The 20,091-nt window shown below is 42.7% G+C and overlaps 2 protein-coding genes and 1 pseudogene across 2 annotated transcripts; all 3 read left to right on the top strand.

Annotated features, from left to right (window-relative positions):
* Positions 1-2,210, top strand: LOC115586061 (nuclear factor 7, brain-like). The gene is made up of 2 exons (XM_030424822.1): positions 1-284; positions 380-2,210. Exon 2 carries the CDS (start codon positions 397-399, stop codon positions 1,789-1,791), a length of 1,395 nt encoding a protein of 464 aa, XP_030280682.1. The 5' UTR covers positions 1-284; positions 380-396; the 3' UTR covers positions 1,792-2,210.
* Positions 2,211-8,878: 6,668 nt separating this feature from the next.
* On the top strand, positions 8,879-11,251 carry LOC115586062 (nuclear factor 7, brain-like). Its single transcript, XM_030424823.1, has 2 exons — positions 8,879-9,019; positions 9,116-11,251. The coding sequence occupies exon 2, from the start codon at positions 9,133-9,135 to the stop codon at positions 10,525-10,527; it is 1,395 nt and encodes a 464-aa protein (XP_030280683.1). The 5' UTR covers positions 8,879-9,019; positions 9,116-9,132; the 3' UTR covers positions 10,528-11,251.
* A 7,032-nt stretch (positions 11,252-18,283) lies between these two features.
* On the top strand, positions 18,284-19,972 carry LOC115586063 (nuclear factor 7, brain-like; annotated as a pseudogene).
* The last annotated feature ends 119 nt before the right edge of the window (positions 19,973-20,091 follow it).

Here is a 20,091-nt window from a genome sequence, read left to right on the forward strand (position 1 = left end):
CAGACTTAAATGTGAAACACTCCTCTGAGTCACATGTGAACCAACAGCATTCAGCAGGTCTGACAAAGCTCCGCCCACATCTGACTCACACGAGGCAAACCAGGAAACAGTTTGTCAGTGTGTGTGTGTGTGTGTGTGTGTGTGTGTGTGTGTCTTTAGTACAGAACCACAGACAGACGATCAGATCCACCTTCAGACTGAACTAACAACGTCCTCTGAGTGAGTTCATCTACAGGAGAGAGGAGGAGGAAACTACAACACTGCAGACGCTCCACACACTGAAGGTGAGTCCCACCAGAACCAGAACTGAAAGTTAACTTCAGTGAAGTGAAGGAGGAAGTGGAGCTGTGACTGACTGTACTGTCTGCTGTGTTCACAGCGTCACTCACAGACAAAATGGCTTCCAGGTTAGAGGAGGATCTCTGCTGTCCGGTGTGTCATGATGTCTTCAGAGAGCCTGTCGTTCTGTCATGTAGCCACAGCTTCTGTAAAGACTGTCTGCAGAGCTGGTGGACAGAGAGACAAACACGGGAGTGTCCAGTTTGTAAGAGAAGGTCTTCAAAGCAACATCCACCTTTAAACCTGGTGTTAAAGAACCTGTGTGAGACCTTCTCACAGGAGAGAGATCAGAGAGCTTCAGAGGATCTCTGCAGTCGGCACTCTGAGAAACTCAAACTCTTCTGTCTGGACCATCAGCAGCCGGTGTGTCTCGTCTGCAGAGACTCAGAACAACACACCAACCACAGATTCAGACCCATCGATGAAGCTGCACGACAACACAAGAAGAAACTTCAGGAAACTCTGGAGCCTTTAAAGAAGAAGTTAAAGGTTTTTGAAGAAGTTAAAGTGAAGTTTGATCAGACAGCAGAACACATGAAGGTCCAGGCCCGACACACAGAGAGGCAGATTAAGGATCAGTTTAAGAAGCTGCACCAGTTTCTAGAAGAGGAAGAGGAGGCCAGGATGGCTGCACTGAGGGAGGAAGAGGAGCAGAAGAGTCAGATGATGAAGGAGAAGATGGAGGCTCTGAGCAGAGAGATAGCAGCTCTTTCACACACAGTCAGAGCCACAGAGGAGGAGCTGAGAGCTGAAGACGTCTCATTCCTGCACAACTACAAGGCTGCAGTGAAAAGAGTCCAGCAGCGCCCCCTGCTGGAGGATCCACAGCTGCCCTCAGGAGCTCTGATAGACCAGGCCAAACACCTGGGCAACCTGAGCTTCAACATCTGGAACAAGATGAAGGACATGGTCTCCTTCACTCCTGTGGTTCTGGACCCAAACACTGCTGGTCTAGAACTCATCCTGTCTGAAGATCTGAGCAGTGTGAGAGGAGGAGAGAGAGAGAAGCTTCCTGATAATCCAGAGAGGTTTGATTATCACAGGTCTGTCCTGGGCTCTGAGGGCTTTAACTCAGGGACTCACAGCTGGGACGTTGATGTTGGTGACAATACACACTGGTCACTGGGTGTGTTAGCAGAGTCTGTCCAGAGGAAGGGAGTCATACAGTCTGGATTATGGAGAATAATGTTTGTCATTGGTATGTACTTAGTGGAGTCACCACCAGCTCCACCCACTGTTCTCGTAGTGCAGAAGAAGCTCCAGAGGATCAGAGTGAATCTGGACTGGAACAGAGGAAAGCTGTCGTTCTCTGATCCTGATACTAACACACACCTACACACCTTCACACACACTTTCACTGAGAGGATGTTTCCATTCATTGACACTTACGATAATCTCCCACTGAAGATATCATCCCTGAAGGTGTGTGTGACAGTGGAACAGAGCAGGTAAAGAAGTATTTCATCTCTGGAAAGACGGCCTTTAAATAAAACTTTCTCTCTCTGCAGTAGAAAGAGAAATATTTTTTAACTTGATGCTACATGAGCAGAGAAAACAGAGTAAAAGGACTGTGGTGTTCACTTCTACTCAAAAGGTAGAAAGACTACAACACCCAGAGTGCACAGCGCTGCACCGGATTGGACGGGGCTCAGTTTTGGCTCAGAGAAAGTTCTGAAATTCTGACACAGAGATAAACAGAACAATTAATTTGGACCTGACAAACATTTAAAATCATTTATTCACAATCACAATAATGTTTTTAAGGAAAAGCTCTGTAAATGTTTTATTTTAAAATTATTTGTCAACATAAAAATGTCGTCAACATGATGTTTAAATTAAGAATCACAGAATTAAACCTGTTAATCTTCACCTGCTCCTCCCGCTGTCTCATTTCTAGTTCAGCCTGATGACAAACAACCTCTTCTAACACATGGAGCTGCTCCAGAGACAAAGATGGTTTTAAATTCAGCTGTCGTTTTTTTTTTCTGGCAATTACAAGTTTGACTTGACTGACTGAAGGTTTGATGTTTCCTCCACACTCTGCATCTGAACATGTAAAATGAGTGACGGCCTCTTTTAATGAATTTTAGTTGTTTTTATTCAAACTGTTTCTGTAGAAAAATGATCAAACTTCACTGCAAATCTTGTTAAATGATGAATAAATGAAAATGAGATTTGTTATTGAGATGTGGTTTTAAATAATCTGACATAACAAGGTAATTAAATTGTTGTTAGAATAAAATAATTTAAGTGTCAAACATTCAGGACTTATTGGAGAGTAAATGAGACAATGAGGTTGTTATAATAAAATGTTTTCATGTGAGCAGATAATTAAAACCACTTCAGTTCTCTACCTCCAGACTCTCCTCATGTTTCAATCAGAGGACAAAGATTTTTATTGACTGATTTTAAACAAACTAAACAATCAAACTCTATTTGTTTTCATGACTGAATACACTGAACAAAATAACCGCTCTTATTCTTAAAGATTAGAGAAATAAACTAAATTAAAATCCAGCATTTTTGCGAAAACGGTTTCTTCGCTGCAAAACGTTTCCAGTGAATCAGAACCTTAAAAGTCTTTGAAAGTTTTCAGGGACTTTGTTACTGGATAAAAAATAACTTTAGAATAAACTGTAAGTCAAATTTCCCATCAGTGTGATGAGATGTGAGTCCTGCAGTGTTCCTGCTCTCCACCAGGCGGCGTTTCAGTCTGTCACTTTGAACCTTCGGCTGCAGCTCATTTACAGATGTTCCTCCACATGGGAACTTCGGCATTCACGCAAAGACATTATTTTAATCAGCTCACAAAGATTTACTTGAAGGTGTTAAAGTTTGATAACATGAAGACTGAACTCAGTATGAACAGTTATTGTTAGTTTTTTAGTTTTTGTGAGAAACAAAAGAACCTCTCAAAATGGTTTAAAGACAAGCAGCACAAAGTTTTACCTTTCAAACAATGCATGCTGGGAAGTCTGCCAACGTGCTGATCAAGTTCCTCTAAAACCTTTTTTCTTCGAGTTGACTGAATATTGAACTCATTGTGTTCACTCACTCTGGGATCATGGTTGTTGTTTCTGATTGTTCTCACAATCACAATGTTATTTTAGCACCTATTGTGTGTTTTTAATTTTTATCATTTGTGCTCTGGACATCATTGAAAATGAAGACTTGCCCTTAATGATGAGTTGAATTAATGAATTACATTCATCAGCTCATCATTTGATGAGCTCCTCAGTGGCAAAGCACCGGGGGTGGATGAGATCCGCCCTGAGTACCTCAAGTCTCTGGATGTTGTGGGGCTGTCTTGGCTGACACGTCTCTGCAGCATCCCGTGGCAGTCAGGGACAGTGCCTCTGGACTGGCAGACCGGGGTGGTGGTCCCCCTATTTAAAAAGGGGGACCGGAGGGTGTGTTCCAACTATCGGGGGATCACACTCCTCAGCCTCCCTGGGAAAGTCTATTCCAGGGTACTGGAGAGGAGAATTCGGCTGATAGTCGAACCTCGGATTCAGGAGGAACAATGCAGTTTTCGTCCTGGCCGTGGAACACAGGACCAGCTCTATACCCTCCGCAGGGTGCTCGAGGGTTCATAGGAGTTTGCCCAACTAGTCCACATGTGTTTTGTGGACTTGGAGAAGGCATTCGACCGTGTCCCTCGTGGCATTCTGTGGGAGGTGCTCCGGGAGTGCGGGGTCGGAGGCCCTCGATTAAGGGCTGTACGGTCCCTGTACGACCGGAGCAGGAGCTTGGTTCGCATTGCCGGCAGTAAGTCAGACCTGTTCCCAGTGCATGTTGGACTCCGGCAGGGCTGCCCTTTGTCACCGGTTCTGTTCATTATTTTTATGGACAGAATTTCTAGGCGCAGCCACGGGCCGGAGGGGGTCTGGTTCGGGAGCCACTGGATCTCATCTCTGCTTTTCGCGGATGATGTGGTCTTGTTGGCTCCTTCGAGCCAGGACCTCCAGCATGTCCTGGGGCGGTTTGCAGCCGAGTGTGAAGCGGCTGGGATGAGAATCAGCACCTCCAAATCTGAGGCCATGGTTCTCGACCGGAAAAAGGTGGCTTGCTCCCTCCAGGTGGGAGGAGAGTTCCTGCCTCAAGTGGAGGAGTTTAAGTATCTTGGGGTCTTGTTCACGAGTGAGGGAAGGATGGAGCGTGAGATTGACAGCCGGATCGGTGCAGTGGCCACAGTAATGCGGTGTTTGTATCGGTCTGTCGTGGTGAAGAGAGAGCTGAGCCGAAAGGCGAAGCTCTCGATTTACCAGTCAATCTACGTTCCGACCCTCACCTATGGCCATGAACTTTGGGTCATGACCGAAAGAATAAGATCCCGGATACAAGCGGCCGAAATGAGTTTCCTCCGCAGGGTGGCAGGGCGCTCCCTTAGAGATAGGGTGAAGAGCTCTGTCACCCGGGAGGAGCTCGGAGTAGAGCTGCTGCTCCTCCACATCGAGAGGAGCCAGCTGAGGTGGCTCGGGCATCTGTTTCGGATGCCCCCGGGACGCCTCCCTCGGGAGGTGTTCCTGGCATGTCCCGCCGGGAGGAGACCCCGAGGAAGACCCAGGACACGCTGGTGTGACTATGTCGCCCAGCTGGCCTGGGAACGCCTTGGGGTCCTCCCGGAAGAGCTGGAGGCAGTGTCCGGGGAGAGGGAAGTCTGGGTGTCCCTGCTCAGGCAGCTGCCCCCGCGACCCAGCCCCGGATAAGCGGACGAAAATGGATGGATGGATGGATGGATGGACTTGCCCTTAATGATGAGTTGAATTAATGAATTACATTCATCAGCTCATCATTTGATGAGATGAACAGGTGAGTTCTGGTGACATAACGGCAGCTTGGAAATAGTTCCTCGTAAGCCCTCCCGCAATCCCTCAAAGAAACTGGATTTACACTATCAAAAGAGAGAAAATGCCCGTCGGTTAGCAGGAAGGAATGAATCTCCGTTTGGGTGGCGCTTCTAAGGAGTTGGCTGAAATCAAATTAAGGGAGAAAACTAAGAAGGAGAAATCTGAAAAAAAAACAAAAAACGCAAAAGGCATGGTGGAAAAACGCCAGATTCAACAATTGTTTGGTGAGTTAAAAGACTCCCTAACTAAAGAATTTAAAGAACCGCGAGTTGAACTGAAGGAATTTCGCTAAGACACTGAACGAGACATTAAAACAATAATGCAGCAAACAGCAGATTTACGCAATAATCTGGATTTGATCGTAACCGGGTGGACAAGCTGGAGACCAGAGTAAGCAGTCTGGATGACGCGGAGATAAATAACCAGAAAAGAGCAGAAACTATAACTTGGGTCGATGAATTTACTGAAGAGATGGACTATCTGGAAAATAAATTCAGACAGAACAACATCTGTATCTATAAAGTAGCTGAAAAAAGCAAAGGCACCGATATGACGGCTTTCCTCAAGAAGCTGCTCAGAGAAGCCCTCGGAGTTTCAGGTGAACTTCATATTATGAGAGCGCACTGCACCTCTAAAGAGCAACAGGATTCTGCGCGACCTATCATCGTTGCCTTTCTTGATTCTGACACGAAAAGAAGAGTGTTGCAAGCAGCCTGGAGCAAGAAAGAGGTGACTTTCAAGGATACTAGGATTTTTTTCGACCATGACTTCACGTTTAAAGTAAGACAACAGAGATTGCTGTACAAAGACGTCAGAGAGCAACTGAAGGCCCAGGACATTAAAGGGATATTCCGGTGTAAATTTAATCCATGGTCTAACACACCGTGAAACTGTGTTAGACTCCCTCTCGAGAGATCAAGTTAGCAGACCGCTAATTTACGGAGTTTTATCAACCTCAGAAACGACCGCACGACAACAATACACTGCAGTAAATGGATCCGAATATAAACCGCCACCAAAAAGCCACAAATAATGCTCAGAACAGCACAAAACTTCAGCAACAGTACAAATAGGGTCTCAGCACATAGTCCGGGGCATCTAACCTCAGCAGCAATACAATTTCCAATTACAATGACGATAAAATAGATTGTATGAAATAGCTGAAATAACAGAGATAATGATCCAAATTAGTAAAGTAGGTGAAATAGTAGCAATGGAATAAAGAAAAAATAAAGAAATAAATGAATAAATAAAAAAAGTGAAAAAGAACTCAAAAACAGCTGTAGTAAAATAAACATAAAAGCACCACATCACATGAAGGCAAGTCTATAAGAATGGGTTTGATAAAAGAATGTAAGGGTTCCTGAAAGCCTCATCTCCTCAGGCAGGCATTCCAAAGTCGTGGGGCCCTTATGGCAAAGGCACGGTCCCCTTTGGTCTTTATTCTCGACTTTGGAACAATGCCCTGTTAGCATATAGATGTGTATGTATGTTTGTATGTATGTATGTATGTGTGTGTGTTTAAAGAACCGAATAAAGGATGGGCACAAATAAACAAATCAATTGATAACTACATGTTTCATTGTTCAGATCCAAAAACGTTATTTTAAATTCTAGTCCAGAATATAAAGTCTCCAAACAATAAAATCAAAGTTTTGTTAATATATGAAACTAGTGCAGTGCCCGTAAGAAAAGTGTATTCCTATAAAAAAAGTGGGAGGTTAAGCAGCTTTTTCATGGATGGCCAAATGAGGCTGTGTTTGAAGGTGGGACGTCAGGGATATTTAGGTTTGCTGTGAAATCCGATATTCCAGGGTATAATTGGCCGTTTTTGACTATTTTTGATTTTGCCATTATATTTCATCTTAAAAGCTATTTACTTGGTGTCATTATTTTCAGCACAACCTCACATGTGTGACTGTACAGTTATTTTTTTATTTTGACATACTGTATTAACACAATGGACCTAAAATCACAAAAAAAAACATGAAATCCGAGTAGAAAAAGTTAGATTTTTTTACTGTGAAAACCACAAATATGTTTAACAAACCATTTTTTTTTTTTTTTTTTTACTTATGATGCAAATATAAATTGTTGTTTATCTAAATGTGTGCATACATTTAAAAAATTTACAAAGTTATATGTAACTATTTACATTTAAATGCAGGCAATGCTCCGGTCTGCCTGAGCTCCTTCCACCTGAATGAAGAGCTGCACTGCCTGCTCCACATTCAGCTTCTCCTCATTGTTCTGACTCATTAAACAAAAAACCGACTCCACTACACGCTAAACACACTACACCAAACACTACATAACACACTAACTACACACTCCTAACACGCTAAATGTCACAAATCTCTCAACTCTCACACACACCGACCGTCGTTGCATGTCAATCATCCGCCTAGGTCCCTCCCACAACTTCCTGTTCCTCAACAACCAAACTTGCTGCTTGGACACTTTCGTGACAAAAGCCCGTTTTTACCGTTTCTTCCTGCACCAGACACAAAGCAAACGTGACGGCAATGTTCGCGAAAAAGCGTGGCGGACATTATTTACCCTAGGTCCGGTTTTGGACATGCCGATGCTTCCGGTCCGTCGCTTAGGGAGGTGGGCCGTGTAGCTAGCCGCTAGCAGCTAGCTAGCGGCTAGCTACACACGAACATCCACAGATTCCGATTCCACTTTGTTGTCCGCGCGTCCCCGGATCTCCTCAGACCCGAACAGACTCGGTCCGGACTCATTTAATCTCATTCATCCACAACAGTCAGTTTAGATGCACAGTAACAGAACGGGACCGAACCGCCGGCAAAATCCCGGTCCAGCTCACGCCGCTGCAGGTATAAATCCGCTTGTTTCTTCAGGTGGGGGGTCGCGGTGGGCTCTGCAGTGATTGGCTCTGGTGTGCGCGTGGCCACGGTGTGCAGTGATTGGCTCTGGTGCACATGTGACTGTAGTGGCTCATGTGGACATGCTCGTGGAATTTGTAAAGCATTTATGAAATAATTTATTAACGGTATCATTGCAGTCCAAACAAATGCGAAATAGCACATCCTTGAACCTCGCAGCCATGTTGAAACCCTCAGGTCAGTCTGATCCTGATCTGCAGAGATATTTGAGGAATACACACACACACACACACACACACACACAGACAGACAGACAGACAGACAGAGGTTATTTGCTTTTATAGATAGATATATCAAATGATCCGAAATACTATAACTGTACTTTTTTTTTCTCTTTTGATGTAAAAACGTCACAATGATTCTGATTCTGAGTATTTTCAGTCTCCATCAGTTGAACTCTGCTGTCAGTCGTCTGTTCAGTGAGAGAACGAGTCGTTCTATATTTAAGGTGGACGTCTCAGTTTGGGTTCATGTGATGTTGTTGACTGAAGAACTGAATCTCTCTCTGCCGTTTCTCCCTTCATAAAATAACCAAACAATGAATAAAGTCAGTAGATGAAATGAAAACAGAAACAAAGTTACTGATAATTACAACGAAAAGTAAAGATTAATGTTGAGGATTAAAACCTGATTTACTTTCTCGTGTTCAGACTTAAATGTGAAACACTCCTCTGAGTCACATGTGAACCAACAGCATTCAGCAGGTCTAACAAAGCTCCACCCACATCCGACTCACACGATTCAAACCAGGAAACAGTTTGTCAGTGTCTGTGTGTGTGTGTGTGTGTCTCTTTAGTACAGAAACACAGACAGACGATCAGATTCACCGTCAGACTGAACTAACAACGTCCTCTGAGTGAGTTCATCTACAGGAGAGAGGAGGAGGAAACTACAACACTGCAGACGCTCCACACACTGAAGGTGAGTCCCGACCAGAACCAGAACTGAAAGTAAACTTCAGTGAAGTGAAGGAGGAAGTGGAGCTGTGACTGACTGTACTGTCTGCTGTGTTCACAGCATCACTCAGACACAAAATGGCTTCCAGGTTAGAGGAGGATCTCTGCTGTCCGGTGTGTCATGATGTCTTCAGAGAGCCTGTCGTTCTGTCATGTAGCCACAGCTTCTGTAAAGACTGTCTGCAGAGCTGGTGGACAGAGAGACAAACACGGGAGTGTCCAGTTTGTAAGAGAAGATCTTCAAGGGATGAACCACCTTTAAGTCTGGCGTTAAAGAACCTGTGTGAGACCTTCTTACAGGAGAGAGATCAGAGAGCTTCAGAGGATCTCTGCAGTCGGCACTCTGAGAAACTCAAACTCTTCTGTCTGGACCATCAGCAGCCGGTGTGTCTCGTCTGCAGAGACTCAGAACAACACACCAACCACAGATTCAGACCCATCGATGAAGCTGCACGACAACACAAGAAGAAACTTCAGGAAACTCTGAAGCCTTTAAAGAAGAAGTTAAAGGTTTTTAAACAAGTTAAAGTGAAGTTTGATCAGACAGCAGAACATATGAAGGTCCAGGCCCGACACACAGAGAGGCAGATTAAGGATCAGTTTAAGAAGCTGCACCAGTTTCTAGAAGAGGAAGAGGAGGCCAGGATGGCTGCACTGAGGGAGGAAGAGGAGCAGAAGAGTCAGATGATGAAGGAGAAGATGGAGGCTCTGAGCAGAGAGATAGCAGCTCTTTCACACACAGTCAGAGCCACAGAGGAGGAGCTGAGAGCTGAAGACGTCTCATTCCTGCACAACTACAAGGCTGCAGTGGAAAGAGTCCAGCAGCGCCCCCTGCTGGAGGATCCACAGCTGCCCTCAGGAGCTCTGATAGACCAGGCCAAACACCTGGGCAACCTGAGCTTCAACATCTGGAACAAGATGAAGGACATGGTCTCCTACACTCCTGTGGTTCTGGACCCAAACACTGCTTATCTAAACCTGATCGTGTCTGAAGATCTGAGCAGTGTGAGACTAGGAGAGACACAGAAGCTTCCTGATAATCCAGAGAGGTTTGATAACCTCTGGTGTGTCCTGGGCTCTGAGGGCTTTAACTCAGGGACTCACAGCTGGGACGTCGAGGTTGGAGAGTGTTTAGACTGGGAACTGGGTGTGTTAGCAGAGTCTGTCCAGAGGAAGGGACGCATACGGTCTGGATTATGGAGAATAATGTTATACAATGGTAAATACTCAGTAGAGTCACCATCAGCTCCACCCACTGGTCTGGTAGTGCAGAAGAAGCTCCAGAGGATCAGAGTGAATCTGGACTGTAACAGAGGAAAGCTGTCGTTCTCTGATCCTGATACTAACACACACCTACACACCTTCACACACACTTTCACTGAGAGGATGTTTCCATACATTGAGACTTATGATGAACTCCTAGTGAAGATATCACCTCTGAAGGTGTGTGTGACAGTGGAACAGAGCAGGTAAAGAAATATTTCATCTCTGGAAAGACGGCCCTTAAATAAAACTTTCTCTCTCTGCAGTAGAAAGACAAATATGTTTTAACTTGATGTTACATGAGCAGAGAAAACAGAGTAAAGGACTGTGGTGTTCACTTCTACTCAAAAGGTAGAAAGACTACAACACCCAGAGTGCACAGCGCTGCACCGGATTGGACGGGGCTCGGTTTTGACTCAGAGAAAGTTCTGAAATTCTGACACAGAGATAAACAGAACAATTAATTTGGACCTGACAAACATTAAAAAATTATTCATTCACAATCATAATAATGTTTTTAAGGAAAAGCTCTGTAAATGTTTCATTTTAAAATGATTTGTCAACATAAAAATGTCGTCAACATGTTTAAATTAAGAATCACAGAATTCCACCTGTTAATCTTCACCTGCTCCTCCCGCTGTCTCATTTCTGGTTCAGCCTGATGATAAACAACCTTTTCTAACACATGGAGCTGCTCCAGAGACAAAGATGGTTTTGAATTCAGCTGTCTGTTTTTTTTTTTCTGGCAATTACAACTTTGACTTGACTGACTGAAGGTTTGATGTTTCCTCCACACTCTGCATCTGAACATGTAAAATGAGTGACGGCCTCTTTTAATGAATTTTAGTTGTTTTTATTCAAACTGTTTCTGTAGAAAAATGACCAAACTTCCTTGTACACCTGTTAAATGATGAATCAATGAAAATGAGTTTTGTTATTGAGATGTGGTTTTGAATAATCTGACAAAACAAGGTAATTAAATTGTTGTTAGAATAAAATAATTTAAGTGTCAAACATTCAGGACTTATTGGTGAGTAAATGAGATAGTGAGGTCGTTATAATAAAGTGTTTTCATGTGAGCAGATAATTAAAACCACTTCAGTTCTCCACCTCCAGACTCTCCTCATGTTTCAATCAGAGGACAAAGATTTTTATTGGCTGATTTTAAACAAACTAAACAATCAAACTCTATTGGTTTTCATGACTGAATACACTGAACAAAATAACTGCTTTCATTCTTAAAGATGAAAGAAATAAACTAAATTAAAATCCAGCATCTTTGCCAAAACGGTTTCTTCCCTACAAAACGTTTCCAGTGAATCAGAACCTTAAAAGTCTTTGAAAGTTTTCAGGGACTTTGTTACTGGATAAAAAATAACTTTAGAATAAACTGTAAGTCAGATTTCACATCAGTGTGATCAGATGTGAGTCCTGCAGTGTTCCTGCTCTCCACCAGGCGGCGCTTCAGTTTGTCAGTCAGTGCGTTTACATGACACTCAAGAAAACCGAATTACTGCGTTAGTCTGACTATGATCGGATTTATGAGATGCATGTATACACCTTAGTCTGACTAAAATCGGACCGGATCGGATTTCTCATAGTCGAATTACACCACGTAGATTATTCGATTGAAAGTCGCATCACTCCTGCATGTATACGTTTCCAGCGGATTGGATCGGACTTTGCGTTCTGCGCAGGCGCGAGATTTTTCCCCGGGGCCGTGAGCCGGAAGTAGGCGGACAGCGGCGGCGGCGTCTTTCCTCCAAAATCACCGCAAGAAAGAGCTCCATTGTGCATCTAGTTTGTGTAATTATCATGTACACCATATACGAAGTGTACAAAGATGTAGCTTCGTCTCGCTCTTCGTACGCCATCTTTCTTGAATGCAGAGGCAGCAGGTGACGTAAAGAGGTCAGCCGGAGGTGGCCCCGTTAACACTGGTTGAAATGGGTACAGCGCCACCTAGCGTACCGGGGTATGACATGCTTTGGCCAGTAATTCGATTTTCTCACCGGCATGTATACTCAGATATTTGCAGTTGTCCGATTGAGTAGCATCGTCGAACTATGGCTGTAATCTGACTAAGCTGTGCATGTAAACGCACTGACTTTGAACCTTCGTCTGCAGCTCATTCACAGATGTTCCTCCACATCGGAACTTTGGCATTTATACAAAAACATTATTTTAATCAACTCACAAAGATGGTTATGTGAGGTTATTGTTAGTTTTTCAGTTTTTGTGAGAAGAAGAAGAACCACGTCTTCTCTCAAAATGTGTTAAAGACAAGCAGCACAAAGTTTTACCTCTCAAACAATGCATGCTGGGAAATCTGCCAACATGCTGATCAAGTTCCTTTAAAACCTTTTTTTCTACGAGTTGACTGAACTCTGACGTTGAACTCTTTGTGTTCACTCACTCTGGGATCATGTTTGTTGTTTCTGATTGTTCTCACAATACCAATGTTATTTTAGCACCTATTGTGTGTTTTTTATTTTTTTCATGTGTGCTGTGGACATCATTGAAAATGAAGACTTGCCCTCAATGATGAGTTGAATTAATGAATTACTTTCATGAGATGAACGGGTGAGTTCCGGTGACATGGTGGCAGCTTAGAAATAGTTCCTCGCAATCCCTCAAAGAAACTGGATTCACGCTAATAAAAGAGAGAAAATGCACGTCTGTTAGGAGGAAGGAATGAATCTCCGCTCGGGTGGCGCTTCTAAGGAGTTGGCTGAAATCAAATTCAGGGAGAAAACTAAGGAAGAGAAATCAGAAGAAAAAAAATGAAAAGACATGGCGGAAAAATGCGAGATTCAACAGTTGTTTGGTGAGTTAAAAGACTCCCTATCCAGACAGATCAACGTCTGTGTCTATAACGTTGCGGAAAAAAGCGAAGGCACCGATATGACGGCTTTCCTCAAGAAGCTGCTCAGAGAAGCCCTCGGAGTTTCAGGTGAACTTCATATTATGAGAGCGCATTGCATCTCCAAAGAACCTTCTGCAGGACCTATCATCGTTGCCCTTCTTGATTCTGACATGAAAAGAAGAGTGTTGCAAGCAACCTGGAGCAAGAAAGAGGTGACTTTCAAGGATACACTGATTTTTTTCGACCATGACTTCACTTTTAAAGTAAGACAACAGAGATTGCTGTACAAAGACGTCAGAGAGCAACTGAAGGCCCAGGACATTAAGACACGTATTCTGGCACCAGCAAAATTGAAAATGTTCAACAAAGACGGGACAACTACAACGTGTCCAAACCCTACAACAGCAATTAAAGAACTGAAGGAGAAAGGCTTATACCAAGCAGATAGAAGAAAATGAACTGTGGATTAACGAATTGGATTGCCCTTCCTATCTCTCTCTCGTTCTTCTCCTCTCCTCTTCTCATCTTACTCTCTCTTTATTGTTATGATTTTTCTTTTAATTTTCAAGCAAAGCTAAAAGATGGAGATGGTGGGAGGCATCCAATGGAAACTATTGGTCTAAATAGCTTATGGTTAAATTAACTTGTTTATTCGGTTAAGATAAAAATGGAGATATGGAAGAATATTTTTTTGGTTAATCCTTGTATTGCCTGAGAGCAATGGCTTGTTTCTTTGTTGTATCTCTGATGGATTACTTTACCAACAGTGATCGTTTTCAGTAGTGTTTTTTTTTTTCGCTGAATGTCAATGAAACAAATAATTTCATAAAAAGGAAAATGATTTTGTTGGAGATGAAGACAGAAAAAGTCAACATAGTTTACTTGCAAGAAACTCACTTGGAAAAACAAGAACATGAAAAATTAAAGAAAATAACAAAGAGCCAGGTATATTATAGCACATACAACTCAAAACAAAGAAGAGTAGTAATCGTAATTAAACCTCATGTGAGCTTTGAACTAGAAGACTGTTATATGGATAAGGATGGAAAATATGTTCTAGTAGTTGGAAAAACAGAAGGATTAGAAATGTATTTTTTGAATACTTATTATCCACCTGACATGGGCCCTGAACTTATGGTACAGCTGATAGACCTACCAGCTACAAAGACAAACAGAGTAGTGATGATGGCGAGGGACTTAAACCTGGTGATGAATTCAAAACTAGATTCATCAAGGACCAAGGTACGTAGAGCAGAGAAAAACACCAGTCTACTGAGGAAAGCATGCTCTGAATTGGGACTTGTAGATATATGGAGAGAGCTCAATCCAGATAAAAAGGAATACACCTGCTAATCTGTGAGACATTCAATCTATAACAGGCTTGATTATTTCTTTATGTATAAAAAAAGGTAATGCTAGTTAAAACATGCTACATCAGCTCGATAAACATGTCAGATCATGCAACGATTTCTCTCACAATAACATTACAAACTCGTAAGGGCAAGAGCCTGTGGAGACTAAACAATTCACTTTTGCAGGAACTAGAATTTATACAATGAATAGAAAAAGAACTAAGCGGTTATGTGGAAATAAATGACACAGAGGATATAGATCCAATTACATTATGGGAAGAAGCCAAAGCAGTCTTGAGAGCATATATTATTTCATATTCCTCAACTAGAAAAAAACAAACAAGAAGAGCACAAGAGAAACAGCTAATTGAGGACATAAAAATAATAGAGAATAGACACAGTAAAATGGATAGCAATGAAGATAAGCTCCAATTAAAAGAAAAACGGACACAATTAGAAAAAATACTCATGTTTGAGATTGAAAGGTTAATGACATTTACAAAGCAGGAAAGCAATGATGGTAGGCCAAAGTTCTTAAAAATACTGACTTACAAACTCAAGAAACAAATGAAGAAAGCGCACATTACAAATCTAAAACCAGAACAAGCTAGAATAATAACTGACAAGGACCAGATCGTAGAAGAATTTACTAGTTACTATGAAAAACTGTATACGGCAGAGTCAAGTGCAGATCGCGAACAAATTCAGGCATATTTAAGAAAACTGGAGCTACCGAAAGTAACACAAGTAAATAACGTCAACATGTTTTTTAAATTAAAAAACCCAGAATTCAACCTGTTAATCCTCACCTGCTCCTCCTGCTGTCTCATTAAAAACAAAACATGGATGATTATTTTTCTGTTCTTGTTTTTTAGTTTGACCGTTTGCTTTGTGTTGCTTCTATTGTCAACTTTTTCATGGCTAAATTTTTTTCTCAGTTTCTGACGGTTATTCAAAATAATTAAAAGAACATATTTGAAGTAATATTCCGATAAAAGACCTTGGGAAAAGCTTTTCTATTCGAATTTTGTCTTTTCAAAATGATCAGAAACAGAGGTCCCCTCTCAGATAGTGGAGAGATGTAGTACCTTGTTGGCATATAGATGTGTATTTATGTGTATTTGTGTACGTAAGTGTATGTGTGTGCATGCATGCGTGCCTGGGTGTTTGAAGACCCGAATAGAAGTTGGGCATAAATAAACAAATCACTTAATAACTAAATGTTTCATTTTTCCAATCCAAAAACATTATTTGAAATTCTAGTCCAGATTTTAAAGTTTCCAAACAATAAAATCAAAGTTTTGTCATCATATAGAATGTTTGTGATAACATAAATACATTTAATGATCCAAAATACTGCAAATGTAATTTTCTATCTCTTTTGATGTAATAAACTCATAATGATTCTGATTCTGTGTGTTTTCAGTCTCCATCAGTTGAACTCTGCTGTCAGTCGTCTGTTCAGTGAGAGGACGAGTCGTTCTGTTTTTAAGGTGGACGTCTCAGTTTGGGTTCATATGATGTTGTTGACTGAAGAACTGAATCTCTCTCTGCTGTTTCTCCCTTCATAAAGTGTCAACATTTAAACATAAATATGAGAAACTAAGTAAATAAAACAAACACTGAGCAAAGACAGTGAAAGAAGTGATGAATCAATGAAAGAAGAAATGAAAACAGAAAGATAAATGAAGTGACAGTGAGCTCCAGACATGTTTGATAGCTGCCTGAATGAGTTCTGCAGGTTTTCTTTCTGCAGCTCTGGGTTGTGCAGCCTGCAGGAGGCAGTAAACATCAGCTCTGGTTACATTTACTGCTCAAAATTATCTGTTAGACAACTTGTTGATGTTTTTTAGGTTGAGAGATGCAACAAGGATCCGAGTCAGAGTCAAACCGAGGACGATGAGATGGTTTCTGGTTCAGCCCGATCACAAACTACCTTTTCTAACACATGGAGCTGCTCTGGAGACAAGGATGGTTTTGAATATAACTGTTTTTGTTTTTTTTCTGGAAATAACTTTGACTTGACTGACTGAAGGTTTGATGTTTCCTCCACACTCTGCATCTGAACATGCAAAATGAGTGATGGCCACTCTTAATGTATTTTAATCATTTTTATTCAAACTGTTTCTGTAGAAAAATTACCAACATTCTCTGCACATCCTGTTCAATGATGAAGTAATGAAAATGAGATTGATTACTGAGACCACCTCAATGGTATCAGCAGCTAAATCTGCTGTCTTCATGTCAAAGATCAACTCTTCTGCTTCCAACCCCAGGAAACTATTCTCTTCTCTCCTCACCCCCCATCCTCCCTCACTGCTAATGACTTTGCAACTTACTTTACCAAGAAAGTAAAAGATAACAGCTCCTCATTTTTTCCTATGCCCAAACCACATCCCCAAACCATCACCTCCATTGGCCTTACCTGCTTCAGCCCTCTCTCCTCTGAAGATGTTCTCACACTAATGACGTCTAACAGGGCCACCACTTGTTGTGTTTTGGTTCTGGTCTATGCTGTTTTTTCCAGCATGGTACAACAAGTGTATCAGATTACATTTCCTGTGATGAATCATGACTTTGGACTAAAACACTCCTGAAGCAAACTTCAGTGAAGTGAAGGAGGAAGTGGAGCTGTGACTGACTGTACTGTCTGCTGTGTTCACGATGGTAGAAAGACTGCAACACACAGAGTGCACAGTGCTGCACCGGATTGGATGGGGCTTGGTTTTAGCTCAGAGAAGGTTCTGAAAGAGGAGACAGCGAGGTGGCTGGATGGTGACGAACAATATTGTGCTGCAACTGAACAGTGGAAAAATAGAAATTCCATAATGTTTGGTTGATAAACCTAAGCCTGGGAGCCGACGGAAGGACACTGGAAGCGGTCAGCCTGGTAGCCGAAAGAGAGACATTGGAAGTGGTTGGCCTTAGCAATGACGGAGAATCACTTGAAGCGGCTGGCCTGGGAGCCAACAGAGGATCACTGGCAGCAGTCAGCCTGGGAGCCAACAGAGGATCACTGGCAGCAGTCGGCCTGGGAGCCGACAGAGGATCATTTGCAGTGGTTGGCCTGGGAGCCGGCAGAGAGACACTGGAAGCGGTCGACCTGGGAGTCGACAGAGGATCACTGGCAACGTTTGGCGTCCAGCTGGTACCCCAATCGCTGAGAGCAAATAAAGCCCAAATTAATATTAAGTGAACAGAACAGACTTTGTGTTAAAGTAACTGGTCAACAGAAACACCTGTTTCACTGCTTCCTGTCTTTCAACACAACAAATATTGTGATCTAAATATCTCAGTGTGGCTCAATCTGAATCCTTTCATAAAGACTGTAATGATTTCAAATCAGTTTTGTTAAAACAAACATTTTTGGATCGAGACTGGACAACAAATAAACAAAACATGAGGATATTTGTGCAAAATAAATGTGACAATATTATCAAGTTAATATATTTTAAGGTTAAAATGTTTTCTTGCAAATGATTAATCTATAGTATAAGTAAAAATATAATAGAGAACACTACAGCTCAGGCTGCCACTGATTCTGATTGGACTATAGCCCCTCCAACAACAACAACAAGTTATCAGATTACATTTCCAGCATTAAACTAGTACTTTGGACTGAAACTCTCCTCTGAGTCACATGTAAACCAACAGCATTCAGCAGGTCTGACAAAGCTCCGCCCACATCTGACTCACCTGAGACAAACCAGGAAACAGTTTGTCAGTGTGCGTGTGTTTGTGTGTGTCTCTTTAGTACAGAAACACAGACAGACGATCAGATCCACCTTCAGACTGAACTAACAACGTCCTCTGAGTGAGTTCATCTACAGGAGAGAGGAGGAGGAAACTACAACACTGCAGACGCTCCACACACTGAAGGTGAGTCCCACCAGAACCAGAACTGAAAGTAAACTTCAGTGAAGTGAAGGAGGAAGTGGAGCTGTGACTGACTGTACTGTCTGCTGTGTTCACAGCGTCACTCAGAGACAAAATGGCTTCCAGGTTAGAGGAGGATCTCTGCTGTCCGGTGTGTCATGATGTCTTCAGAGAGCCTGTCGTTCTGTCATGTAGCCACAGCTTCTGTAAAGACTGTCTGCAGAGCTGGTGGACAGAGAGACAAACACGGGAGTGTCCAGTTTGTAAGAGAAGGTCTTCAAGGGATCATCCACCTGTAAGTCTGACATTAAAAAACCTGTGTGAGACGTTCTCACAGGAGAGAGATCAGAGAGCTTCAGAGCATCTCTGCAGTCTGCACTCTGAGAAACTCAAATTCTTCTGTCTGGACCATCAGCAGCCGTGTGTCTCGTCTGCAGAGACTCAGAACAACACACCAACCACAGATTCAGACCCATCAATGAAGCTGCACGACAACATAAGAAGAAACTTCAGGAAACTCTGGAGCCTTTAAAGAAGAAGTTAAAGGTTTTTGAAGAAGTTAAAGTGGAGTTTGATCAAACAGCAGAACACATGAAGGTCCAGGCCCGACACACAGAGAGGCAGATTAAGGATCAGTTTAAGAAGCTGCACCAGTTTCTAGAAGAGGAAGAGGAGGCCAGGATGGCTGCACTGAGGGAGGAAGAGGAGCAGAAGAGTCAGATGATGAAGGAGAAGATGGAGGCTCTGAGCAGAGAGATAGCAGCTCTTTCACACACAGTCAGAGCCACAGAGGAGGAGCTGAGAGCTGAAGACGTCTCATTCCTGCACAACTACAAGGCTGCAGTGGAAAGAGTCCAGCAGCGCCCCCTGCTGGAGGATCCACAGCTGCCCTCAGGAGCTCTGATAGACCAGGCCAAACACCTGGGCAACCTGAGCTTCAACATCTGGAACAAGATGAAGGACATGGTCTCCTACACTCCTGTGGTTCTGGACCCAAACACTGCTCATCCAGAACTCATCCTGTCTGAAGATCTGAGCAGTGTGAGACGAGGAGAGAGTCAGAAGCTTCCTGATAATCCAGAGAGGTTTGACTTTTTCAGGTCTGTCCTGGGCTCTGAGGGCTTTAACTCAGGGACTCACAGCTGGGACGTCGAGGTTGGAGCCAGTAGATTCTGGTTACTGGGTGTGTTAGCAGAGTCTGTCCAGAGGAAGGGAGGCATACGGTCTGGATTATGGAGAATAATGTTAGACAAAGGTAAATACTCAGTGTGGTCACCATCATCTCCACCCACTGATCTGGTAGTGCAGAAGAAGCTCCAGAGGATCAGAGTGAATCTGGACTGGAACAGAGGAAAGCTGTCGTTCTCTGATCCTGATACTAACACACACCTACACACCCTCACACACACTTTCACTGAGAGGATGTTTCCATACATTTACACTGTGGATAAACTGAAGATATCACCTCTGAAGGTGTGTGTGACAGTGGAACAGAGCAGGTAAAGAAGTATTTAATCTCTGGAAAGACGGCCCTTAAATAAAACTTTCTCTCTCTGCAGTAGAAAGACAAATATTTTTTAATTGATGCTACATGAGCAGCGGTAGCGGTAGCTGTAATAATAAAGTCAAAATTTTGGTTTTAGGTATGTTTTGCAGAGTCTGTCGCAGTCAGTGGGCAAT

Source organism: Sparus aurata, chromosome 8 (genome assembly GCF_900880675.1).
Source record: "Sparus aurata chromosome 8, fSpaAur1.1, whole genome shotgun sequence".
NCBI lineage: Eukaryota > Metazoa > Chordata > Actinopteri > Spariformes > Sparidae > Sparus > Sparus aurata.